Source organism: Melanotaenia boesemani, chromosome 15 (genome assembly GCF_017639745.1).
Source record: "Melanotaenia boesemani isolate fMelBoe1 chromosome 15, fMelBoe1.pri, whole genome shotgun sequence".
Classification (NCBI taxonomy): domain Eukaryota; kingdom Metazoa; phylum Chordata; class Actinopteri; order Atheriniformes; family Melanotaeniidae; genus Melanotaenia; species Melanotaenia boesemani.
The window spans coordinates 25346810-25369866 of NC_055696.1; the positions used below are offsets into that span (position 1 = coordinate 25346810).

At 38.1% G+C, this 23057-nt stretch overlaps 1 protein-coding gene across 5 annotated transcripts in view; it reads left to right on the plus strand.

Annotated features, from left to right (window-relative positions):
• Positions 1-23057, plus strand: part of cadm1a (cell adhesion molecule 1a) — a 501415-nt gene that overhangs the window by 453948 nt on the left and 24410 nt on the right. For 3 of the 5 annotated variants that reach the window (XM_042007760.1, XM_042007763.1, XM_042007761.1), the window contains one exon: positions 8032-8064. The exons of the other annotated variants lie outside the window; for them this stretch is intronic. In XM_042007760.1, coding sequence (XP_041863694.1) covers positions 8032-8064 — 33 coding nt within the window. The remainder of the gene's footprint in view (positions 1-8031; positions 8065-23057) is intronic. 5 annotated transcript variants of the gene reach the window in all.

Below are 23057 nucleotides of genomic sequence, written 5' to 3' on the forward strand. Positions count from 1 at the left end.
GCCATGATTAGTGCCTCTGTGCTGTCTTTCAGTCCAGCCCTTTCTAGCCATTGGTAGCGAGTGTATATATATATATATTAAAAGCATTTTCCAGTGTTTGTTATTGCTGTGGTTTCATTGCCCCTTTCCTTTAATGAAACAAACTCCTTGTGCTCTTTTCAGATGCTTTATAAGATTGCTTGTGGTAAATTTAGCAGCATTCATGTCACCTCTGGAAACTTCAACCCTGCAAATGAGGCATGTCGCTGTTTTACTAGAAGGGCTTTCTAATGAGAAATGACGCCAAATTACTAACATACTGCTAATGCTAAATGTTAGCACAACAGTGACTCACATGCAGCTGCTTCTCCGGCTACCAACTTAAAACAGTATTCATGCAAGACTACGTAACTTCCTGTGTCTCTGTGTGGTTGTGTTTAGCAGGAAACAAACAATTATGATTCAGTTTCCACAAGAACGGATGGTGTTTAGACAGTCTTTGCTGAAGACAGACCATAATATGCTCTGCCAGTTGATTTTATTTATCCACAGTCTGCCTCACAGGTCAGAGACACCACCCGGTAAATGTGTTGGCTTGATTGGCTTTTTTCTGTTCTAATTTCCCATTACAGGGTCAGAAAACGGGTAAATGGTTTTTAAGTGTTTGGAAGCTTTAGAAAAGAAAATGGAGATAAATTTAAATTACTGCTTTCTTATCTAAACACATTTCTGACCACCTTTCACAAGCAATTTTATATTTTTCTTCATCTTTAGTTCCTACATTCCTACATCTACATTCTCGTCTCTGCTATTTTTATGTGAATGTAGAGAAAAGATTTTCCTTATAAAGATGTGTTTAGTGCTGCACAAACTCATCATAGTCTGGGCCAACAAGGTCTCTAGAGAAACACAAGCTGACCCCCGAAAGTATGAACTCCCTTCTGTGTATGCATGAAATAAACATTCACCCTCCCACTTCAGCCTGTTCCCATCAACACAATATGTCTAATCATCCCCATATTCAACACTGCACTGAGCCAACAATTGTACTTAATCCCCAAATATAAAAACTGGAAATAAATGTTTACATGGTGAAAAGAAAGCAATCAGGCAGAGGCTAGCATTACTTTTAATTGATGAAAGAGCATGAACGCTGCTGACAACTAATTAATTTAACCCACAATATAAACAGGACAACAACACAGCCAAGGGAAAGGAATAGAAACAAATATTCATTATGAGTGTCAGCATCTTAAATTACACAAACACCATCTGGTGAAGTGGTTTGAAAATTTCATGAATTCTGATGTTACTCCTCAGTTTGCCGTATTGTTAAAGCAGCATATTGTTCCCACTTTTCTCAGATTTTACCCTTTATTAAAATAAACAAAGGATCCAGCCAGATGTATTTTTTAGGGTCAGTAGTAACACAGTAAGTGATGTCATGTAACATACAGGTCTCAGATCAGCATCATGGATACCAACATATCTTCTTAATGTGAAGGTAAACTGAGTTCTGGAAGCAGACCAGATCTCCACACTGACCCAAAAGAGACAAAACGTGCATAGTTCCCATTCCACCTCATCCCAAAGCTGCTCTGTTAGATTGAGATCTAGCCATTGAAGTCCAGTGAACTAATTGTCATGTTCTAGAAAGCAGTTGGAGATGATCTGAGCTTTGTGACATGGTGCATCATCCTGCTGGAAGTAGCATCAAAAGATGCTCCACTGTGGTCATAAAGGGATGGATATGGTCAGCAACAATACTCAGGTAGGCTGTGGTGGTTAAATCAGGCCACGTTGGTACTAAGGGGCCCAAAGTGGGCCAAGAAAATATCCCCCACACCATTACACCACCAGCAGCCTGAAGTGTTGATCCATGGCAGGATGGATCCATGTTTTCATGATGTCTCCACCAAATTCTGAGCCTAGCATCTGAATGTGGAGCTGAAATGGAGACTCATCAGACCAGCAACATTTCTCCATCTTTTATTGTCCAGTGTTGGTGAGTCTGTGTGAATTGTAGCCTCAGTTTCCTGTTCTTAGCTGACAGGAGTGGCTCCTGGTGTGGTCTTCTGCTGCATTCTGGTCTAGACAACTGCTGCTCACTGGATATTTTCTCTTCTTCAGACCATTCTCTGTAAACCCTAGAGATGGTTGTGTGTGACAATCCCAGTAAATATTCAGACCAACAACCATGCCACTTTCAAAGTCAAGTAAATCCTCTTTCTTCCTCATTTTGGTGCTCAGTTTGAACTTCAGCAAGTCGTCTTCACCACGTCTTCATGCCTGCATGCTGCCGTGTGTTTGGCTGGTTGGAGATTTCTGTTAACATGTAAATGAGCATGTAGACCTAATAAAGTGGCCGGTCAGTAAACATATCTCTTATCAAATATCATAGTACAAACAGTGAATGACAAAATATGCTGTAATTTTAGTAAAATGACAAAAGTTTGCTGAGTTATTGTTATTTGTGATTGCAGGTCCAATCTTGAAGTGAAAAGTTTTTGGACTGAAGTCATTTTTTTTCCTAATGATTAAGTTACAGACCAAAGAAAAAAAACATCTCATGTTCATTTAATTCTTCCTCCATTTTCCCCTCTACTACTTCCAATCTTCCTCTTCCTCCACCTCCTCATCCACCTTCTTCTACTTCTCCCCGCTGCCGCATTTATCCTCCTTCCTTTCCATCTTCGGATGAAGTTACAGCCCGAGGTTCTAAGATCAGCACACAATCAGCACTGTTAGCATCAACAATGCTAACATCCATATTAATGTTTACAATTAACATGAAAGTGGTAAAGCTGACTTGTTTTTTTTTTTTGTTTGTTTGTTTTGTTTTTGTTTGTTTTTTTGTTTTGTTTTGTTTTGTTTTTTTTGGGAGAGGAACTGCATATATAGATGGTGGTAAATGGAGAAAAAAAAAACAAACAAACCTTGGAGCTGTAGCTAATTAGCACTCCTCATGCCTGGTTAGGTCTTTAAGACAAGCATAAAGACTAACAATGAAACAAAAACAAGCACTAGATAATGAGATGCAAAATGGTAAGGCAGGCAGAAAGAAAAACAGCTGATAAATGTTCAAGGAAAACAAAACTCTACAAACAGTAATTAAAATAAAAATAGATCTGATTGCATCGAGTAAAAACTAAAGTTAAGAATAAAATCCAAACAGAAGAAAAACACAACTAACTACTTTTCTTTAAGCCGCTTTCTCTTGTATTTATATTGTTTTTAACACCCATTTTGCCAGGATTTGATAAAAAATAATAAAAGAAAAACAAAATTGCTTATAGGAAATATGATCTAAGTACAATCAAACATGCTGTTAAGGTATTTTATAGGGTGCAACAGTGACGTTTATTGTTCCAAAGCTCCACCAGACCTTAAAGTAGCATTATGTAACTTTCTGACCTAAAAAAATGTGACTTTCTGACTCATTTTAAAGACACACTGACATTAATTATGTACGCTCCTGGAGCCATCGTTGCTTGCAGTGTCCCAAGGCTGAGAAACAACACTTTACTACTTTGTCATGTTTCAGCAGCATTTTGCTTTATGCAGCACGTCACACGACAGCAACTACATGTCAACACACTGCACCGTGGCTGATTCATCGCAGAAATGCAAGACAAGATATTACTGAAAAAAGAGAGGAAAGAAAGAGAGAAAGGGACAGAGCAAGAGACAAGACCACATCCAGCTGACTTGCTGGCCAGAGAGATCTCAGAGAACAGATAGGATGTAAGATGGATGTGTAATTAGCATAAATAGGGGGTGACTCACTGAAAACATCCCAAAATTTAGTAGAGCTTCTTTAAAAAACAGTTTATTTCACAACATTTGGTTGAGATAATTATCTCTGAGCCAACACAGGGATCATCAAAAATCTAGAAAGTCTTTGAAACCATAAACTAAAGCCAGAATGAAGAAAGTAGATCCAACAGCCTGCAGCCAGTGAGCATCTTTGGTCCCATGAGAGGCCGCATCATGCAACTCTGCTAACATAATAAAAGTGACATGCAGAAAGTTACCAGAGTGCTTGTGGGGAGCATGGCAGCAAGTCACGGAGCTGCCTCCCAGCATGTCTGCACATGTCTGAATGGACGCTGCTGATGTCTCCGCTGACCTTACAGCAGCTGAAAATGACCTGACAAACATATGGAACGCTTCTACATGGCCTCCACCTGCAGAAGGTTGGCAGGTTATGCTGCCCTTCGGTCCATCCAACCTTACAGGGAGAAGGCCTCATGTTATATTTGGACCACATTAAACACACGCGAAAGCAGAGATAGAACTTCTTGCATCTTAACTCATAACAAGAACTGTTATTTTTCTTTTAACTAGAACTCCAGGGCCCCCGGGGGCTTTCACTTGTATTACCAGTGTCTCGGAAACGGTAGTGTGTAACTCTGTGGGGTGAATTGTGATGGATAGCTTATTTCAATGCCAATATTTTTTTCTCCTGAAAGCCAAGACTTCAGAGAATGATGTGCAGAAAAGAAAATGCTTGGTCACTGTTTATTTGTGTGGTATTTCTACAAAGTTCTGTCAGTAAGGTCTTTATGCTGCTATGAGGGATACTCGTTTTAGGTGATTTTTGAAGTCAGACTAGTCAGGCCTTTCAAAAACGATTAGTCATGATGTCATCATGACGTCATGAATAATACAATTTAAAAATTGTTATTAACTTTTCAAGTTAAAAAATTTTTTATCTTCAAATGGATTATGTAAAACATGTATGTTATTTGTATGTTGGGTGTTTTTACATTGTTATATATTTAACATTGTGTGGGCTCTAGTGTCCTTTATTTTTCAGCAGGTAGATGAGAAAGTGAGTCAGGGAGTTGGGATCAAACTTGGATTGGGTGCATTTATATAGACTAGCGGCTGCTATGCTACACGAGTTAAATAACTCACCCACAGGAATGTTCAGCAACAACAAAATCCGGTTATTTTCCTCGCCTTTCCGTCTGGTCTTTAGGGTTAGCTCCCTTCACTTTACCCAGCAGTGATGAAGCAGACACAGGACTCTGCTGGAACTAGCAGAGCTGGGTGGTGTTTTTTGTTCAAGCTGGTAGCAAAACTTTCACCGCTAAACAGGAAGTTTCTCACAGCGACTTCCTCTGCTTTACGCACCGTTCTGAATAATCGATTAGTCAATTAGCACATTCCTAGCTGCTTTACCTACTGATAGATTCATTTTACATAATTTTAGCCTCCTAATCAGACAACTGAGGCTGTCCTGGAAACATCATGTCTGCATGCCAACTGGGACTAAAAGCTTCAGCTCCTACAGGCTGGTTTATATAAAGATAAAACCAGATGAGCCAAAAAAAAAAAAAAAAAGAAAGAAAAAGAAAAAGTGCATAGGACTTTTAAGGGTTAAAAGCTACAACACTAAATAGCTTGACTGCCTCTTTGTACTTGTGGCTCCTTGTATGAATATATTCTAATGCAGTTCCCCCAAATATACATAAACATAACTATAAGAGCATAGCTGAGGTTTTAGGTAGAAATCATTAGATTATGTTCATTACACTGAGTAAACGTTTGTTCATTTTTACTCTGCAGCACAACTATAAGAGCTTTAAATAAACTAAAAAAAGAATAAACAGATAATTTTGCTTTAGGCTGACACTAACAAGCAGACTAAAGTACAGCATCTGGGATGTTGTTACGTCTCACAGAATGTCAACATAATTAATGTAAAAGTGTGACTATCATACAGCTAGTTATCAGCCATAACCAGCATCCTGTTTGTTATATTAAAACCAACGTGGGTACATTGTTTTACTGCAAACATATCAGCTAATTATTTTAGAGGAAAAACCCATTTTACTGGTCTGTGAACATATCAGAATGTGAACTTCATCATTGGGGACTTCAATGTTAGTTTAGTTTCTTTAGTCTATTTTGTAATCAGGATCCAGCAAAATGACAATTTTTTTTATTAACCATCCAAGATCGTCAATATGTTAACACCTTAAGATCAACTTGCTCATTTCTCATTACAAACTTTTGCTCCAGTTAATTCAGATGCTGAATGGGTTTAGCTGGACTAAATAATCCAACAAATCGTCAGTCTATCAGTGTAGTGTTGTAAGGACTTTGCAGAACTACTTTAAATGGGCCTTAATCGAGCTAAAATATCAGAATCAAATTCGCACACAGGGAAAAATCAGTATAATCAAACACAAACATTTTACATCCAGATACTCTGTAGATGTGGGTTAATATGTCAAGAAGTGGAGTGTTGTTTTGTCACATTGCTTTTGAGCAGGGGTGCCCAGCTCCCGTCCTCAAGGGCCACAATCCTGCAGGTTTTTTTTGTGTCCCTGCTCCAAAACTTAATAGTCTGTTGTATCTATTTCATTTGAATACCTTAATTTACAGATGTGATTTAAAATATGTTGGATATATATTTTTAAAGGGTCTACTATTGATATATAATAAGAATTATATGCCTGCGTGCATCATTTGATTGTTAGAATAGTAAATGTAAGCACCCACTGGCATAATGCGTAATCAGGTGCTAGATATAAGAGGTTTTCACCATTTGGTCTATGTGTCTTGTGTTTATTCCTACTTAGCTTAAAATTATTAGAGGTTTTCAATCTTTTAGACTTAAAAGAACCCAAAAGTAATGGGTGCTACATGACGGTCATTCCTACTGTTGGTAGTGACTGAGTACCAAGGTGACACACCTGTTCCTGCTCGGTGACCCATCTGGAGGAAGAGGAAGGTTTTAATTTGAGAAATCCAGACCTAATTCCACCTGCTGAACAAGGTTCCTCCATGATGCACATTTGAGTATGATAACCTTCTTACCACACATGAGCAAATGGGGTTATGGGTTCCCTTGTATATTTAGACCCACTTAGACTTAGTTTGATTGACATAGACCAAATTAGATCCTGTTAGTACACATCAGAATAGAGTAATTACAATAATAATGGATTTGATTTTTATAGCACTTTTCAAGGAGCCCGATGCTCTTTGCAGTAAATCCATTATTCATTAAGTGATCTATATGTGAGACCAAAAACACCAACAATGCCAACACTGCTGCCTAGGAGGGTGGATAGTGACTGGTGGGATTCGAACAGCCAACATTCTTGTTGTTGAATGACCTGCTCAGCTTAGCTGCCGGGAACCATCACTTCCCTGCAGCATGCACTCCTGGTTACACATACGAGTGTTGTTGCTATTTTTTCTGTGTAAATAGGTTGGATGGATGAATTTGTTGACATGTTGACTAGTGATCACTGACTCTGGACCTCTTGGGCTAGTGTCCTACAGGTTTTTTATATTTTTATCTCTTACAACACACCTTCCTGGTGCAGAGCTTCACAACAAGCTGCTGGAAAACCGTTTTTTTTAGTGAGGTGCGTTGCAGCAGGAAAACATCTAAAACCTGCAGGATGCTGGCCAAAGAGGTCTAGAGTTTATGATCCCTGATCCAGACTGTACAGTTTCCCACTGGCAACAACTGTTGTCGGGGAAGAAAACCTGCATTTTCACTGTAACATGAAAGGAAAGAAATTCATGCTCATTATGTGTTGGAGAGATCTAAGGTTTGGAGGGAAAAATTAATAAAAAAAAAAAAAAATAAATAAAAATAAATAAATAAATAAATAATAATAATAATAAATTTAAGGAATAACACATTCATTGTTTCCAGGCTGCAGAATTATTCCCTCTTGATAGGCCGCCTTTCTCCACCAGCAGCACATGATAACTTTCCTCCGCATCTCTGAGTCTTCGCTGCATCCCACCTCCCCGTACGTGGAGCATCCAGTGTGTGCCGTGGAGAGTGTATTTGTGTGTGTGTGCCGGCCTGTGTTTATCTCTGCGCTGCCTTTGGTTTCCTTTGATTTCCCCTAAGTCTTATGTCTTTTGTCATGTTCTGGTCTTCTGAATGCTTGCTTATGGGTGTCATTTGTTTTCTCCCTTCCTGCCTCCTCCTCCCAATTCTTCTTTTTTTGCATGCCGTTCCTCCTGTTCCACACCTCCCTCCACAACCGCCCTGTCCTCTCCTTGTGTGCTCAGACACTGCGCCCAGCACTGAACCTGCAGCTCATGGTTGGTACCTCTACTTTCCTCCTTATGTATATACTGTTTGAATATATATATTTTTTTACTTGTGTGATGTCCCTGCTGCATGCCTGCTCTCACTGTTGCACAATGTTGTACCTGCATCCAGTTATCTGCTGATCACATATAGCTATGTTTCATTTTATTTCCTTTTCATAGATTTTATTATATCAAAAACATGCTAATGTAACGTATTGCTTTGCAGAGAGCCAGTTACATGAAAGCAACTTCTAATCCGTCTGCATCCTCCTGCTGCAGCTCCAGAATTCTTTCACAAACTTACCAATTAGTGTTTTCCTGAAGGTGTCACAGAGGAATATAACTGACTCTGAGGACAGGACTGATTATATCAGCAGCATGAGATGATTTAGTTTGCAGGCAAAAATAGACCTCATTTCCTTGTTTTCATATATTTGAGTGAAGATGATACGCATCATTTTCTAATTCTGACTCATTTGCGTCCCATTCCCATTACTTTGTTTTTGGCTGCTGTTTCTTAATTTCTGAGAGCAAATTCGTGGTCACAAGCGTTCGGTTAATCATTTTGCTCATTTTGCTCCATCAGAAATTTTGAACTGACTTCACTCAGTTGTTTGTAATGACCACATTAGTGAGTTGTGGAGTAAAAATGAGCCATGGGTCCCTAATAAGCTCCTGTTTGTGGTAATTTAGCAGCATGATTTAATTTAGATATATGCATCACTTAAAGCTTCACACAGGTCAACAAGGTAAACACACTGATTAAATTATCACACACCGGGAGACACACCAAGCTTCTGGCTCTGTCCATTTTATCATCTAGACTTCCCTACCATTTATGGTTGCATTTTTAACATTGGCTGCATGTTCTTGGGCATGCATTTGGAGAATCAAGCTTATGTATTTGCAAGGATGCTGTCACATATGAAGATATTAACCAGGATTCTGATGAGGTTTAAAGAAGGTGGAGAGGTTGCCTTTTAATTGGAAAGTTGCTGGTCTAGTCTTCAACTTCAGTTATCCACATATTAGTGCATTCACTGGCCACCTTCTGAGGTCCACATGTTCAGCTGCTTGTTAACACAAATATCTAATCAACCAATCACATGGCAGCATGTAATCATGTAGACGTGGTGAAGACGACTTGCTGGAGTTCAAGCTGAGCATCAGAATGACGAAGAAAGAGGATTTAAATGACTTTGAACGTGGCATGGTTGTTGGTCTGAGCATTTACAGGGATTTTCACACACAACCATCTCTAGGGTTTACAGAGAATGGTCTGAAGAAGAGAAAATATCCAGTAAGCAGCAGTTGTCTGGACCAGAATGCAGCAGAAGATCACACCAGGTGCCACTCCTGTCAGCTAATAAAGTGAGGCTACAATTCAAGATTGTAGGCTTGGTGGAAACATTATAAAAATATGGATCCATCCATCTTTTTGGCCCACTTTGGGCCCCTTAGTACCAATGTGACCTGGTTCAACCACCACAGCCTACCTGAGTATTGTTGCTGACCACGTCCATCCCTTTATGACCACAGTGTAGCATCTTCTGATGCTACTTCCAGCAGGATAATGCACCATGTCACAAAGCTCAGATCATCTGGTGTCTAGAACATGACGATGAATTCACTGGACTCCAATGGCCTCCACAGTCACCAGATCTCAGTCCAGTAGAGCAGCTTTGGGGTGTGGTGGAACTTCTTATCATTGATGCAGCCGACAAACCTACAGCAACTGTGTGATGCTGTCATGTCAATATGGAACAAAACCTCTGAGGAAGGTTTCAACCACCTGGTTCCATCTGTCACACCAAGAAGTAAAGAGGGGGTCTGACCCAGTACTAGAAGGTGGACCTTATGAAGAAGACAGTGAGTGTTTGTGCTCAGTGTGACCCTGACTTCTTACTCTCTTTGTGGCATCAGTGTTATATTAGACTTAGTCATCATATTTATGATTTTCATGATGTTTTATTGTGTCTTTCACATGATGAATATGAGATCTGGTCAATAATTTGGTTTTCCTTCTAAGGCTGAAAAGTTTTCCAGATAACTTTCAGGTTTTAGGACTCTGCTTTCTAACAGCTGGATTTCCAACAGAGTTTATTTTTACTAGAAATACAGGGATATGAGGCATCTGACCTCTTTTTTTCCACATAAACAAGGTATCCTGAATACCTGCACAAGACTCAGCATTGATAGTTACATCTAAGTTTATTTCACCTCACCATAAGATTAGATAGAATGTGATGCTACAGCCAAATCTTACCAAAACATGTAACAGGTTTGTTTTTCCTCAGTATGGCAACAATCCAGAGGTAGAAATCATGAGGTGAGTTAACTGCAGCCTTTTTTTGTGACATGAAAGCACAAAATGCTGCCTGATATCAGGTAAAGATATTCACATCATACACTATGAGGATCCCCAAACATTTTTCACAGCTGTGCATACAACATTATCTTATTATCTCTTTTCCAGGAGTGTTGCATATGTTTAATGTCAGAACTCTTTTTTTAAGATAATTAATCTGTAAGTGCATCATGGCCACATTTTTTTGTAATTGAACAAAGTGTAATTGATGCAGTGATTGTAAATGTTGTTGTAATAACCATAATTAGCTATTTTATTGTAGTTAATTGTTTTGATTAGTTTTAAAAATATGCTGTTGGCTGCCTGTGTTGCTGCCTGAATATAATGTCTGCACCTTCAGATCTGAGCTACGAGTATAATTAGTAAAACAGAAGATAATTTGATTCAATTCTGCAGCACCTGGATGCATAAATGTACACATTAAACAGGGATAAGTTCAAATTGGTTTGCTTCCATTATAGTTGAAGATCGTACATTCATCAGCAACTCACTGTTGTCTCATTTATTGCTGAATTAATTGAACTGATTACGTTCATCACCATCACTTATCTGCACCTCCCGACACAGCGCTGACTTCCTCTGTTGGTGGTCGTGAGGTTTCCTTCCTGTAAATGATGATGGAAGCTCGTATTGCGGAGACAACAGATGCTTTCTTCTTCTTTTTACAAGATGTGTTTTTAACATTGATGAGTTTTTCAATGCTTGCCCCAGATGTTCTATCCCAGTCTATAATCATAATTTAAATGTTGGTAATTACCAGCAATTGAGCTTCATGAATTCCTTATTTGAATTTTCTGGTGGTTTTTCTTCATGCTTTGGACTAAATGCAGTAAACAGAGACTGGAAAAGATTGTATCGTCCCTTAAAGATTCACTTTATAGGTTTTAGCTTAGAATAACTTGCTGATGAGACCGGGTGAAATTATTGCATGCTTGGAATTTGAAGCACTCATTCATCTAACTTCTTGCAGTAACTTTTTTGTATTTTATAAGATTTTTTTCCTTGTCCATTCATATTTTGCTAGTTTTGGTCCACCTGATTTTCTTTTAATATAAACCAGTCTGTAGAAGCTGAAGCTTTTAATCCAAGTCAGCGTGCAAACATTATGTTTCCAGGACAGCCTCAGCTGTCAGATTATGAGGCTAAAACGATGTAAAATGAATGTCTCAATAGATATAGCAGCATAAAGACCAACCAGAAGATAAATAAAAGCAGAATTTATTACTAACATAACTTTGTAGAAATAACACACAGATCAACAGTGACCAAGCATTTTCTCATCTGCACACCATCCTCTCAAGTCTTGGCTTTCAGCAGAAAAATATTGGCATTAAAAAAACCACACACAATAGAAACTATTTACATATTTACACATTTTCCCCATTTTCAGTTATTTTTGCTACTATTTAGCTGCTATCCTCACAAAACCAACTACAACTCAGCTGCTTTTTGGTGCCACCGTGCATCAAAAATGTCTTCTTGGCTTTATTCCAGCTGTAGAAGAACATTATTGTTCTTCTTTTCAGAAGCACATAGAACTTTCTGCTCACTGGTTGATCTTTGGCTGCTCCTGATTGGAAATTACAGTCAGTTTAAGCTCTCTGATTGGTGGAAAGTTTGACAGGAAGTGGCTTCATCATCATTTCCAGGTCTAAATAGAGGTCTCTTAGCAACATAGTAGTGAAAGTGATCTTTTAATGATGGAAATGTGATAAATAATGCTGTTATCATGGATAATTGTGAATTTACCAGATAGTCTTTAAATAAACACTACATTTTTTAATGTGACTTTCAGCCAACGTTGCCCCTGAGAGCCTCTGTTTGTGGCAGCAGCTGAGCATGATGGTCAGACAGAAACTCCGCACTACTAACAGTTCTGTTAAATCATAGCTGATAATTCAACACTTAAAGAGCAAAATAATGCCCTTAGGTGCTAATTAAGTAAACACGTATCTCCAAATTAATAATAATATCATATTATGACTCCTGAATGTGCAAATAATCAGCAGTTTGCCCAGCAGGGCTGTGGAGATGAATACTGTATTTGTAAGCTGATAAGATGTCAGTGCTGCTCCCCAGGTTGTACAAAGATATAAAAAAAATCAATTATTTCTGAGTTAGGTAAATTATTAAAGGGAAAATGCTAAAGAGCTTCCCCTGTCTGTCACCTGTTTGACGTGTGCATCTTCTCGTTGGAGTTGATATAAATGGAAGAGTTATTAGAGTCCTCCTGTTTCAGCCCACTGCCAGTCAAAATGCCAAGTGATGCTAATAGCTACATTTTCATTTATCAGCGATTTACTTAGAAGAAGAAGATTGGTATTTCCTACTCGTGAAATATTTGAAAAGGGCAGAAGAACATGGGCTGGAACTAGATGCATGGATTAGCACACATACTGAAAGTTGATGGCGGGTTCAGGTGTTGTGTTGAGTATTTACATATAATTACCTTATTCCATCGTTTATTCCATACGGGGCTGATGTGAAAGCTGGTTCTCAGTGTCAGAATCTGGCAGCAGAGTATTTTATAGCAAACCATGAAAAGCCTGTTCTCTGTTAATGCAGCAATCAGCCACCACAAGCAGCACCTACAAAGATCTTTTATTCACTTGTTCAATTCAAGACATTTCAGAGTCTTTAGGTCCAACCACCGATTCACAAAACCAATAATCCACTGACGTGAAGTTTAAACCTTTAAAAGAATCGGGAGAAAATTTAAATGCAAAGAAAGAGACGCAAATGTTACGAGACCTTTTGAAAAAAGACAACTTATAATTTATGATAAATATCTACCATATAACAACTTTTTTATTTCTACTTTTTGGTTTTAAAATAAAGAAAAACATAAAACTTTTACTAAAAAACGACACTTTCTTCTATGGGATGTAGATATTTGTAATAAAATGATGGGAAAAAAAGCCCGTAGCTTACAACTAATGACAAGAAAAATTGATTATATATATATATATATATATATATATATATTTATATGTATATATTACCAGTACTTTTAGTGTCATAATTATTCCATTCCGTTTTTACCTGCATTTGTTATTATATCTATATTTAAAAACATTAGTTAAGTCTTTAGCCTTTTAGCCCTGTATTAAGCGCCATTGTGGAAGTTCCAGAGAGCCTCTAGCTGCTCCGGAGCCACAGGTTGGAAACCCCTGATCTAAGCCAAACTCTGACTGGCTTCCTCCCCATCGAGCAGAATTTAAACCAGGAGTTTCAAACTAATTTTCAAGGGCCACAAATTTGATCTTTAGTGGACCAGACCCGTAAAGTTACAGCTTAATACCCATAAATAATAACTTTTTTTTCTTTTGTTTTAGTGCAACCAAGTCCAACTACATTATCAAGATGTTTACATTTGCTAAACTTTTCCTTTTTGAAATCAAATTATGAGAAACCTGAAAGAAAAACAAAAATAAAATATTTGCAGTTTCAACTATATTTAGCTTCAATTATACAATTACAGTACATAATTTATTTATTATTCAAATTTAGAATTTTAAATATGTAGTTATATATAAATAACTATAAATCTAAAAAATCAATTCTGATCAATTTTACATTTTTATTCATAGTTTTTTTAAATAAAATGTTTACAAGTTTCATCTCTTTTCATTTTTATAGAAATCTGACATTTTTTTCAGCTTTACATATGTTGTTATTATATGAATTACATGTTTATTGTATACTTATTTTTTCATTTATTTGATTTATTTGCATATTTTATTTATTTTACATTCAGCAACTTTACTCATTATATGTGCATTACAATTTTTAATCTCAATGATCTACGAAATAAAAAAAAACAACAACATTTGATCAGGTATGTAAAACAAATATTGTATTTGGCTGTGTGATTAGTGTAATTTATTAAGTGATAGAAATGATTGTATTTAATTTTCATACCTTCACTTGCACTCACTCACCTCATAAAAACTGACAAAACAACTTATCTCCCTGCATTAGTCATGTTTTATATTTAAACATAAAAAAATCTGCCTCATGTAGAAAAATGACCAATTACAGCTTCTCTTACTAAAGAAACTACCTGTAATTGCTGTAAAAGTTATTTTCACATTTACCAGATTCACCCTGCGGTGAATTGATTGAGGTGATTGAGCCCCTAAGGTGGGCTGGTTTTGGGCCCTGTGCCTTATGTTTGACACCCCTGTTTTAGATTAATATCAATGGTAATAAAAACAGTTCATTTTCAGCATTTCTGTGCCACTAATAATAAACAAAGCCTTGCTTTCACCAGTCCGCAGAGTCGTCTTCAGCCTGTAAACACCTCCACATTAGGTTTTATAAGTCAGTCATTCTTAACACACAGCAGGTTCAGTAGATGATCAATCACTTTGTAATGATGGATTTCAAGCCGCAATTCAATGAATATTGACAGTGAAGAGTGTGAAAATAGTGTATGTCCCCAGAGACAGAGTCACATTTGGAAATCTGGAGTTGTTCATTTCACTGAGGCTCGATGCAGAGCCTGTTTAATGTGTCCCGGCTGGTCTGATCCCGAATGGATGGAGGATGTGTGATGACACCTCTCCTGAGACAGTTAGAGATTCGTCATGTCCAACAGTGTCCATATTGGAGAAAAGTGCAGCTGCTTAGGACAAGGTCCATTAAAAGGGGACTGAGAAGATCAACAGTTCAGATCTTGAGTCTGAAGGCTGTGAGAGACATGCAGAGTTAAGGTGGAAGATTTACCTCAGCATGTTTCCACTGGCACTTGCAGTCATGCTCAGAAGATGGACTCGCATCAGGGCAGTGGAGGGTCATCTTTGTGGACCAGGACACATTCCATTCAGACAGCTAAACCAATGTGGATGCATGCGTCCTACACCACCTCAGAATGAGGCCTGAATCAGATCAGAGTCCAGCCTCAATCCATCCCAGTTACATGGTTGTCCTTTACTTGTGATCCAATCGTCAGGCGACATTTTAGTACCCAGTCTGAACAGGACCCTGATCTGGATTAGAGATGGATGAAGGTCTGGGAAATAAAGCTACTGCAGAAGTTTCCTCAACTGGATTTTTTCCTCGTGGCCCACAGGGGAGACCACCGTTACTGCAGAGCGAAGTGCTATAGGATAAAAACATTTTTTGAATGTTTTCATGGTTGGATTTGGTCGTTATTTTTTGTACAGAGATATTCATTTTGAAAATGATGGTAAAACCGAAAATAAAACTTGACAAGGTCACATTTGCTAATATTCACTCAGATAAATAGAGCATCTTGCTACTGGCTACGACTCTTAATTACAACAGAAGGTCTCTGCTTCTTCGTATTTAAAAAATAAAACGGTATAATGTCACGTATTGGTTATTTGAGGGTGTGTTCATGTGATTTTAAGCCAGAGCAAGGATTAAATTATGTCTTGATACTGACAAATAGATTCAGAATTGATTTGCAGTGAGTGGCTCTTCGAAGTGCCATTTAAATATGTTATTAATGATGAAGGTTTAAGCAGGTTGAGCCTCCAATAACCAGATGAAGCTGAAACAAAAAATAAAAAAGTTAATTTATGTCTCTATTTCCAGGTCCAGTTCATGACACTAAGTCACAGCCTGTTAGAAAACATCAGCCCTGACCGCCCAGCTCTCTGCATCCTCTCAAATGTTGTTGCCATGGTGATGCCCCGCTGTTCTAGGCTAAAAGAGGGACGACGCTGAGATTCTGTTGAGCTTGAAGGCTCTTCTTGAGATTGTCCATTTCTCTGTAAAATAGACTAGGTTCAGAGGAAGAGGCGTTGAGGACAGGAAGGAACAAATTAAACATGCAGCGAAGAAAAGAAGAGGTTCGGGGATGAGCTGCCAGTGGACCGGAGAAGTGGGTGTTGAAACATTTTGTTCTTATGAATTAAGCTTCAGCTTTGACACTAAAATGAGAGCGACTCAGACACTGGAAAAACTCAGGCATAATGACGGATTTTATTCCGAGCACAGATAAACTCCAGAGCACTTCAGGCTCTGAGAAGTTGCTGCAATGGAGTCGTCTTCACTCAGTTTAATCAGACACCACTGTTTAAGGATTTATTCTGTCTTCTTATTTAGCTGCATTTACTCCGCGTAAATAAACTAAAAAAAATGTATTTAGAATTTCTCCAGCAGAATAATTCCCATCATAATTCCCATGTGAGGGATTAATTTTTTTCACTTTTATCACGAGACCTGCATGGAGTAAATTTCTTCCCTGCAATAGCTTGTTTAAAAAAATTAACAAAAGTGGTCCACAGTGCAGACGAGCTGGTGGCAGTAGATACCCAAGCTCATCTCACATGCATCTCCTCACCCTTAATGAAAGGACATCTTGGGGGAGGATGTCAGTAGTTTTAGCTGATGGCTTGGTGCACTGACTAATTTCCCATCCGGAGAGGTTAGCACGTCTGGAAAGGACACACCTGCCAACACGGCTGTCAGCGAGCTTCTGAAAGTCGCTGGATAATTGAGCTACACTCAGAGATCTAATAGTGGAGAGGGGTGTGGAGGCATAATGGCCACTTAGCTCACAGTGGAACTGTTGTGATGCACAAAACTTTTCTCCTCAGTCCAAGGACTAAACTATTACATTTAGATGTTGTTAAAAACAAAAAGACAAGGCATTCATGTCATGAAAAGGATACAATTTGCTGGATTACTAATGCACTGATTGTGCCTTCCGACGATGATTACAGCCAGTATTTATGGTCTGGAAATGCTTCCATCAACAAGTTCATCTTGTTGTTCCACGTTGGCAGATGTCCAAACTGAATCTGTTTGACTTGAGGGTCCTTGCAAACCTCATTTGGCGGCACACAGGTGATTTTTAGGTTGACGGACCATCAGGGGGACAGATGGCGCTGCCAATATCACCAACATACATGACACACTGATCGGTCAAAGGGTCACTGTGACTGCCACACGTGTGTGTGTGCAAACGATTCTCATTTCTGATTCTGAGGAAGCATTAAGTTCACTTTTGCTCTGTGTCAACACAGGCCACATAAGCAGTATTTTAAACCCCAGAAAAGCAGGAAAAGTGGCTTACTATGTTGAAGTGGCATTGCAACATGCATCATCTAGCAACACAAGGCTGACAGAAAAACTTTGGTTAATCTTCTGCCAGATGAAATCCATAATAGTCTGAGAGTCATGTGGATTGTTGTGTAGAAAGGAAAGATGTCTATCTGTTTACATAAATAAAAGATTTAAGCTATTAAGACCTGAGGCTTTGTTTAACCTTATCATCACCAGGCCTATTTATTCTGCCTCCTGTCTGAAATGGCATACCCAAAATAAAGAGATTAAATCTTCACGACGACGAGGGCTGCATGTAGAATCTTATTCTGAATAAAGCTGAGACATGAGAAAAAGTCCACATCCCTTTTTTGTGCTACTCTTCGGCTGATGGCCTGCTGAGTTTTTATAGCACAGTGATGAGACAGACATCTTTGTAATCAGCAGAGTCTCTGCTTTGTTTGTGTGGTTTTCTTGAAGTGGAGAAATTAGCAGAACTAAAGTGGACAGTACTGTTGCTTAGGGTTTGAATTTTGTTTCATTTGGGTGTCAATGCTTGGTAGAGTCTTTTAGTTGAATTTATTTCCATCATGTTGGCATGCAACATGTTTAGATTGGTGCTTTGTAGCGTGTGCATAAGTCATCAGTACTGCCCCCTTTTCAGTACGACGCCATTAAAACAGCCTGAAGTTTTTTTGTTTTTGGCCTCTGAAACTTTTTATTACTGGACATCTGACATAAAAACCCTTTGAGAGGTTACATTGTCAGCTTTTTCTTGCAAATTAGTGACCTATATGTTTATGAATTCAGAAATCAGAGTCATGTGCATTAAAAATGATGATGTGATATCGTCGGTCTTAAACATTAAGCAGCACGTATGTAGCTGCAGGTCATACAGGCTTTATGTCCTGAAACAACAGGGATGGTAACTAAAACCAAGGCTGAGCTGTGACCTACATGGTGGTCCAGCTCCTCAGATCATGGCAGCAACAGCTGCAGATAAGACCGAATAAATCCATCTGTTATCAAATCTGTTTTTCTCCTCCTAAATTTAAAGGTAAATTTGTATCTTTTTTTTCATTCAGGGCATAAGAAAAGTTGAATATGATCTCTTTTAGATCAATTTTCCTAAACTGGTATTTTCCCACTAATTCAGAAAATATTCATAATAAAGTCACATGATGACTGTCAGCCATGATATTTTGCAGCCTTTTCACAGACGTATTTCTTTGATATCGGCTTGTCATGGAAGCAGCGCTGCATGCAGCACCAGTACAAACATCAGAGTGTAAACTGGAGCCTTTAAGGAAAACTGACTGAATTAGTTGAACTTTCATAGATTGTTTTTCACTGAAACTGTTTTCTGATTGAATCAGGGTGAGGTGGAGGCGATGGGGTTATTTTCTCATTCAGAAAGTGAGTTCAGGAGTTTCCATCATCGACGCAGCGCTGCTTCTTTATTTAATGTGTGTTTGTGTTGCAGGCTGTCAGTTAGTGGCTTGAACCTGCCTTCAGGGCTTTCTTCATCTGAAGCACATATGCTGCATTAATTAGTTTCAGACTCACAACTGAGTGTGACAGGTGACAAACAGACGTGGCTCCCTCCTCGCGCCTCCTCCCAAAAACTTTTTCCTCCTCTTATAACTCACCTCCTGCTGAAAGTCAAGTGAACCTCTGAGGTTCCGTCTGGCTTTTTATGATGAAATTAACAGGGAAGTGCTGAAATGGTTGGAGTGTAATCAGTGTGGATTTTTTTTCTTCTGACATGTGACTCAGATGTGATGTTTTTAATCAGCAGGCCACTTTAAGTGACACAACGTTGGCTTTTACGAGGCGTTTTTGGATGAAAAGGGAAAATCTTGCAGCACAAGTCTCTACAACATTTCTGATTGTGTTAAAGAAATTAGGGAAAAAAATATTTTAAGCAAATTGCATATATTTAATATCATTTAGCTGCATCATTTCACTTTAAAATAATTTTTGGGAAAGTCGAAGAGATTTTTTTTTATAAGTAATCTGTCTCCTTAAACTTTATCCCAACAATCAGCAGCTCCTCTGGAAAATTTAAAAGGAAACTAATAAAAACATGAAGGCTGTAAAGAGGTGTTTTCTGTTAGCTCCATTTGAGAGATAATAAAAAAAGGGCTCGTCACTCCATACAATTCAGAAATTAACATATAAACCAGCCTGATGCAAGTTATGTGGCCTGATGAAGATCTAACAACTAGAGCAAAAGAAAAAGTATTAAGAATTTCATGAGAACAGCGCGTCTCTAGCTGTTGGTAAGTTAGTACATTTTATTTATACAGCACCTTTAACAACCTGAATAGTACAGATACAGCATGAGACCACAATTAAGGAAACATTAAAGTGATGTAAAATGTAAAAACAATATAAAATAGAGAAACAGGGGTAGAAGCATATGAAGCAACGGAAACAAGAGAAGAGGAAACATGAGGGGTGGATTTGTCATCTTTTGGGATTTTGTTATAGCTAATGGTGCAAGCTGCATTTTACATTTATTAATTAGCAGAGGGAAAAACAATAGAATAAATTAACTCACAGTGTCTGCAGAGAAACTCAGGATGAGAACATGATGAAGATCCTGAATACACCTCAAGATTTGCCATAAAAAATACAGCATCATGAAACTTCCTACATCCCAAATCCGAAGGAGCATCTGATTTACAGAAAGGAGACGTGCATGATAGTAGACAGGTTGTTTTAAACTATCGCCATGCATATAACTTTTAAAAAATGCACATTTTTAAATATTAGTGTTATTTCTCTCATTAACTTGTTCATGCAGCCTCAGCCCAGTGAAATAAAACTCACATAGAGCCGCGGATTTTACACGACCTTGTGAAAAAGACAACTTATCATTTTTGATAAATATCTACTCTGGAAAATTTGATGTCATTTTTGAAGAACCATACATTTTTCTTTCTATTTTTTGTGTTTTAAAATAAAGAAAAACCCTTTGCAAAAACAGGATTCATACATTTTGTGGATGTTAGTGGGGAAAAAAGCCCATAGTTTTCAACCTAGAAGAATTCATCTAAAAAAAATTTTTACTGGTACTTTTAGTGTCATTATGTTGTGGAAATTCAATGCAATTATTCCATGAAAATTTTTTGCCATTATCAGCTAATATTATTAAGAGTCACTCCAGAGCTGCAAGTGGCTGATGGAGCTTGATGGCTATCAGATGAAGAAACCAGGTAGCTTATATCTAATAAATTAGTCGACTCAGTTGGTCCCTCAGCTTACATCTTTCTAACACCTTTAAAACCTCTTGACAGGAAAGTTTTACACAAAAATGGTATAAAACAATATGTGCACTCGATCTTTGTGTAATGATTGTCTCTCCACTTCTGTAGAAAGTCGTATGTTATGTGCACCCATTTTTCCATTTTTCAATTGTCTTTCCTGCAAAATGCAGATTGAACTAAACACTAATGGTTGCTAACAAAGTGACATTTACCACATATAACTACATATAGTACATGATTATTGGCTTAAAGTGTTATGAAAGAAGTTTTTTTGTGTGCCTTTTTTAATATAAACAAACTTGTTGTATAGGTTAAAAGTGAAGGAGGAGACTCTTCCAATGAGTTCTGCAGAGACCATGAAGGTTTTTCTAGAATTCATCCAAGAGTTGTTGAAGATTTACTCAAAACCACAGGTGTCAACCTAATGGGAGGCTGGAGAAAGTCAGAAAATAACAGTTTATCAGAGTTATTTCTCTATAATTGTCAAAGCAAACTATCAAAAGCTTCTTGTAATATTTCTGTCTGATAAAGTTACTCTCAGCTAATGTTAGTGAAGCTAAATGTAACTCATGACTTCTGCTGTCAACTTTCCCATCATAACGGCCCTGAGATTATTCCTTATTACTGCTTTTTACATGAAAAGTCTGGTGAGTCTGAAATCCTTTCCCTCTTTCCTAGTATGCAAAGTGAAACCTGATCTGCATGCAGCTTGAATTTAAATAACAATCATGTTTATTAATCCCGGCTGTAAATGCTCAGACTCAGACAACAAATCCAGATCCAGGGTGCATGTTAATACTGTGTGCTGAAGGGGGTCACAAACTCAGGTACATCTCTGGTGGACGATGGTGTTTACAGTAGATGAATGAATAATTAGTTTCTTGCTTTTCTTTGAAGGAAAACTGACACCTTTGAACAAAATCCGGTGGTGAAACGTGCCTTTATATAACACAATGCACCACTGCCCTGGTTGATGCTCATTAAACCAAAGGTTCATTTCACACAACTGTCGTCAACATTTGTTGGTTAATTCACTATTTGATTGTAAAATCTTGCTTTGGTCAGCATGGCACTTGTTTGTCTTGTATTTTGGATTACTCAGTGGGACGTCAAATTAAATTACATTAACTATTAATGAAGTGATTTAATTCTTACCTCCTAGCAGGAAAAGAAAAGAGGTTGGGAACTTCATGCGTTGTACCTCCTAATGCATTTAAACCTGCATGTTCCCTACTTTGAAAGGTTCTCATTAATGATTGCATGTCTGATTTGCCTCTTGTTGCCATGACAGCAGCAAACGTGTAATTTTCATCTATAACAGTTGTGATTTTGCTCATTTGGCTGGACACAGAGCAGGGAGAGAAGTTTAATTCAGGGATTTTGCAGGGAAACACCTTCATTCTTTGGGTTGTAAGTGGATCACATCCTCACATTAATATCTATCATTTCATGCTAAAAACCTAAAAATAACATCATTAGTTGCTGGAGTAAAGCACCTTTCTTCCTCTTCTCTTTTCTAATTTAAGCTTGCAGCTCTAGCTCCTGAGGTCTTTTAAAGGCTTTGGTGACTCTGTCATGGATTTTTTTTTCTCCTCTCATCTTTCATTCTTTCACAGTTCTAAGTTTGGGATGTTGGCAAACAGAGCTAGAATAAATGTTTTTTCCAATATATTTCCACAATGTGCCAAACAGGGATTTGTCATAGCAGATATCCATCTTTAAAATCAACACTGTGAATATTTGTGGAAATGAGACGCAGCTGCTGGCTTTACTCACATTTAACTAAACCAACAGAATATCTATGATGTGAGCTGTGTATCAAATACAGCAGATTTCCATACCTCTTTTTTCACCATACATGTAAGCTGGTCTGAATTTGCTTTGAGGTCAGGCTTGGATTAGAGGCCGGCGCCACATACTCATCCTCACTAAAGGATTTTACTACCACTGCAGGGTTTTTGTCAGTATTGCTACACCTCACAAAAACTGTACTTCAAAGATGTAAAAATAGCAGGCGTGTAGAAAGCAGGAGTATAGAAAGCAGGCATGTAGAAAGCAGGCATGTAGAAAGAAGGCGTGTAGAAAGCAGGCGTGTAGAAAGAAGGCGTGTAGAAAGCAGGCATGTAGAAAGCAGGCGTGTAGAAAGCAGGCATGTAGAAAGAATGCGTGTAGAAAGCAGGTGTGTAGAAAGAAGGCGTGTAGAAAGCAGGCGTGTAGAAAGCAGGCGTGTAGAAAGAAGGTGTGTAGAAAGCAGGCCTGTAAAAAGAAGGCGTGTAGAAAGCAGGTGTGTAGAAAGAAGGCGTGTAGAAAGCAGGTGTGTAGAAAGAAGGCATGTAGAAAGCAGG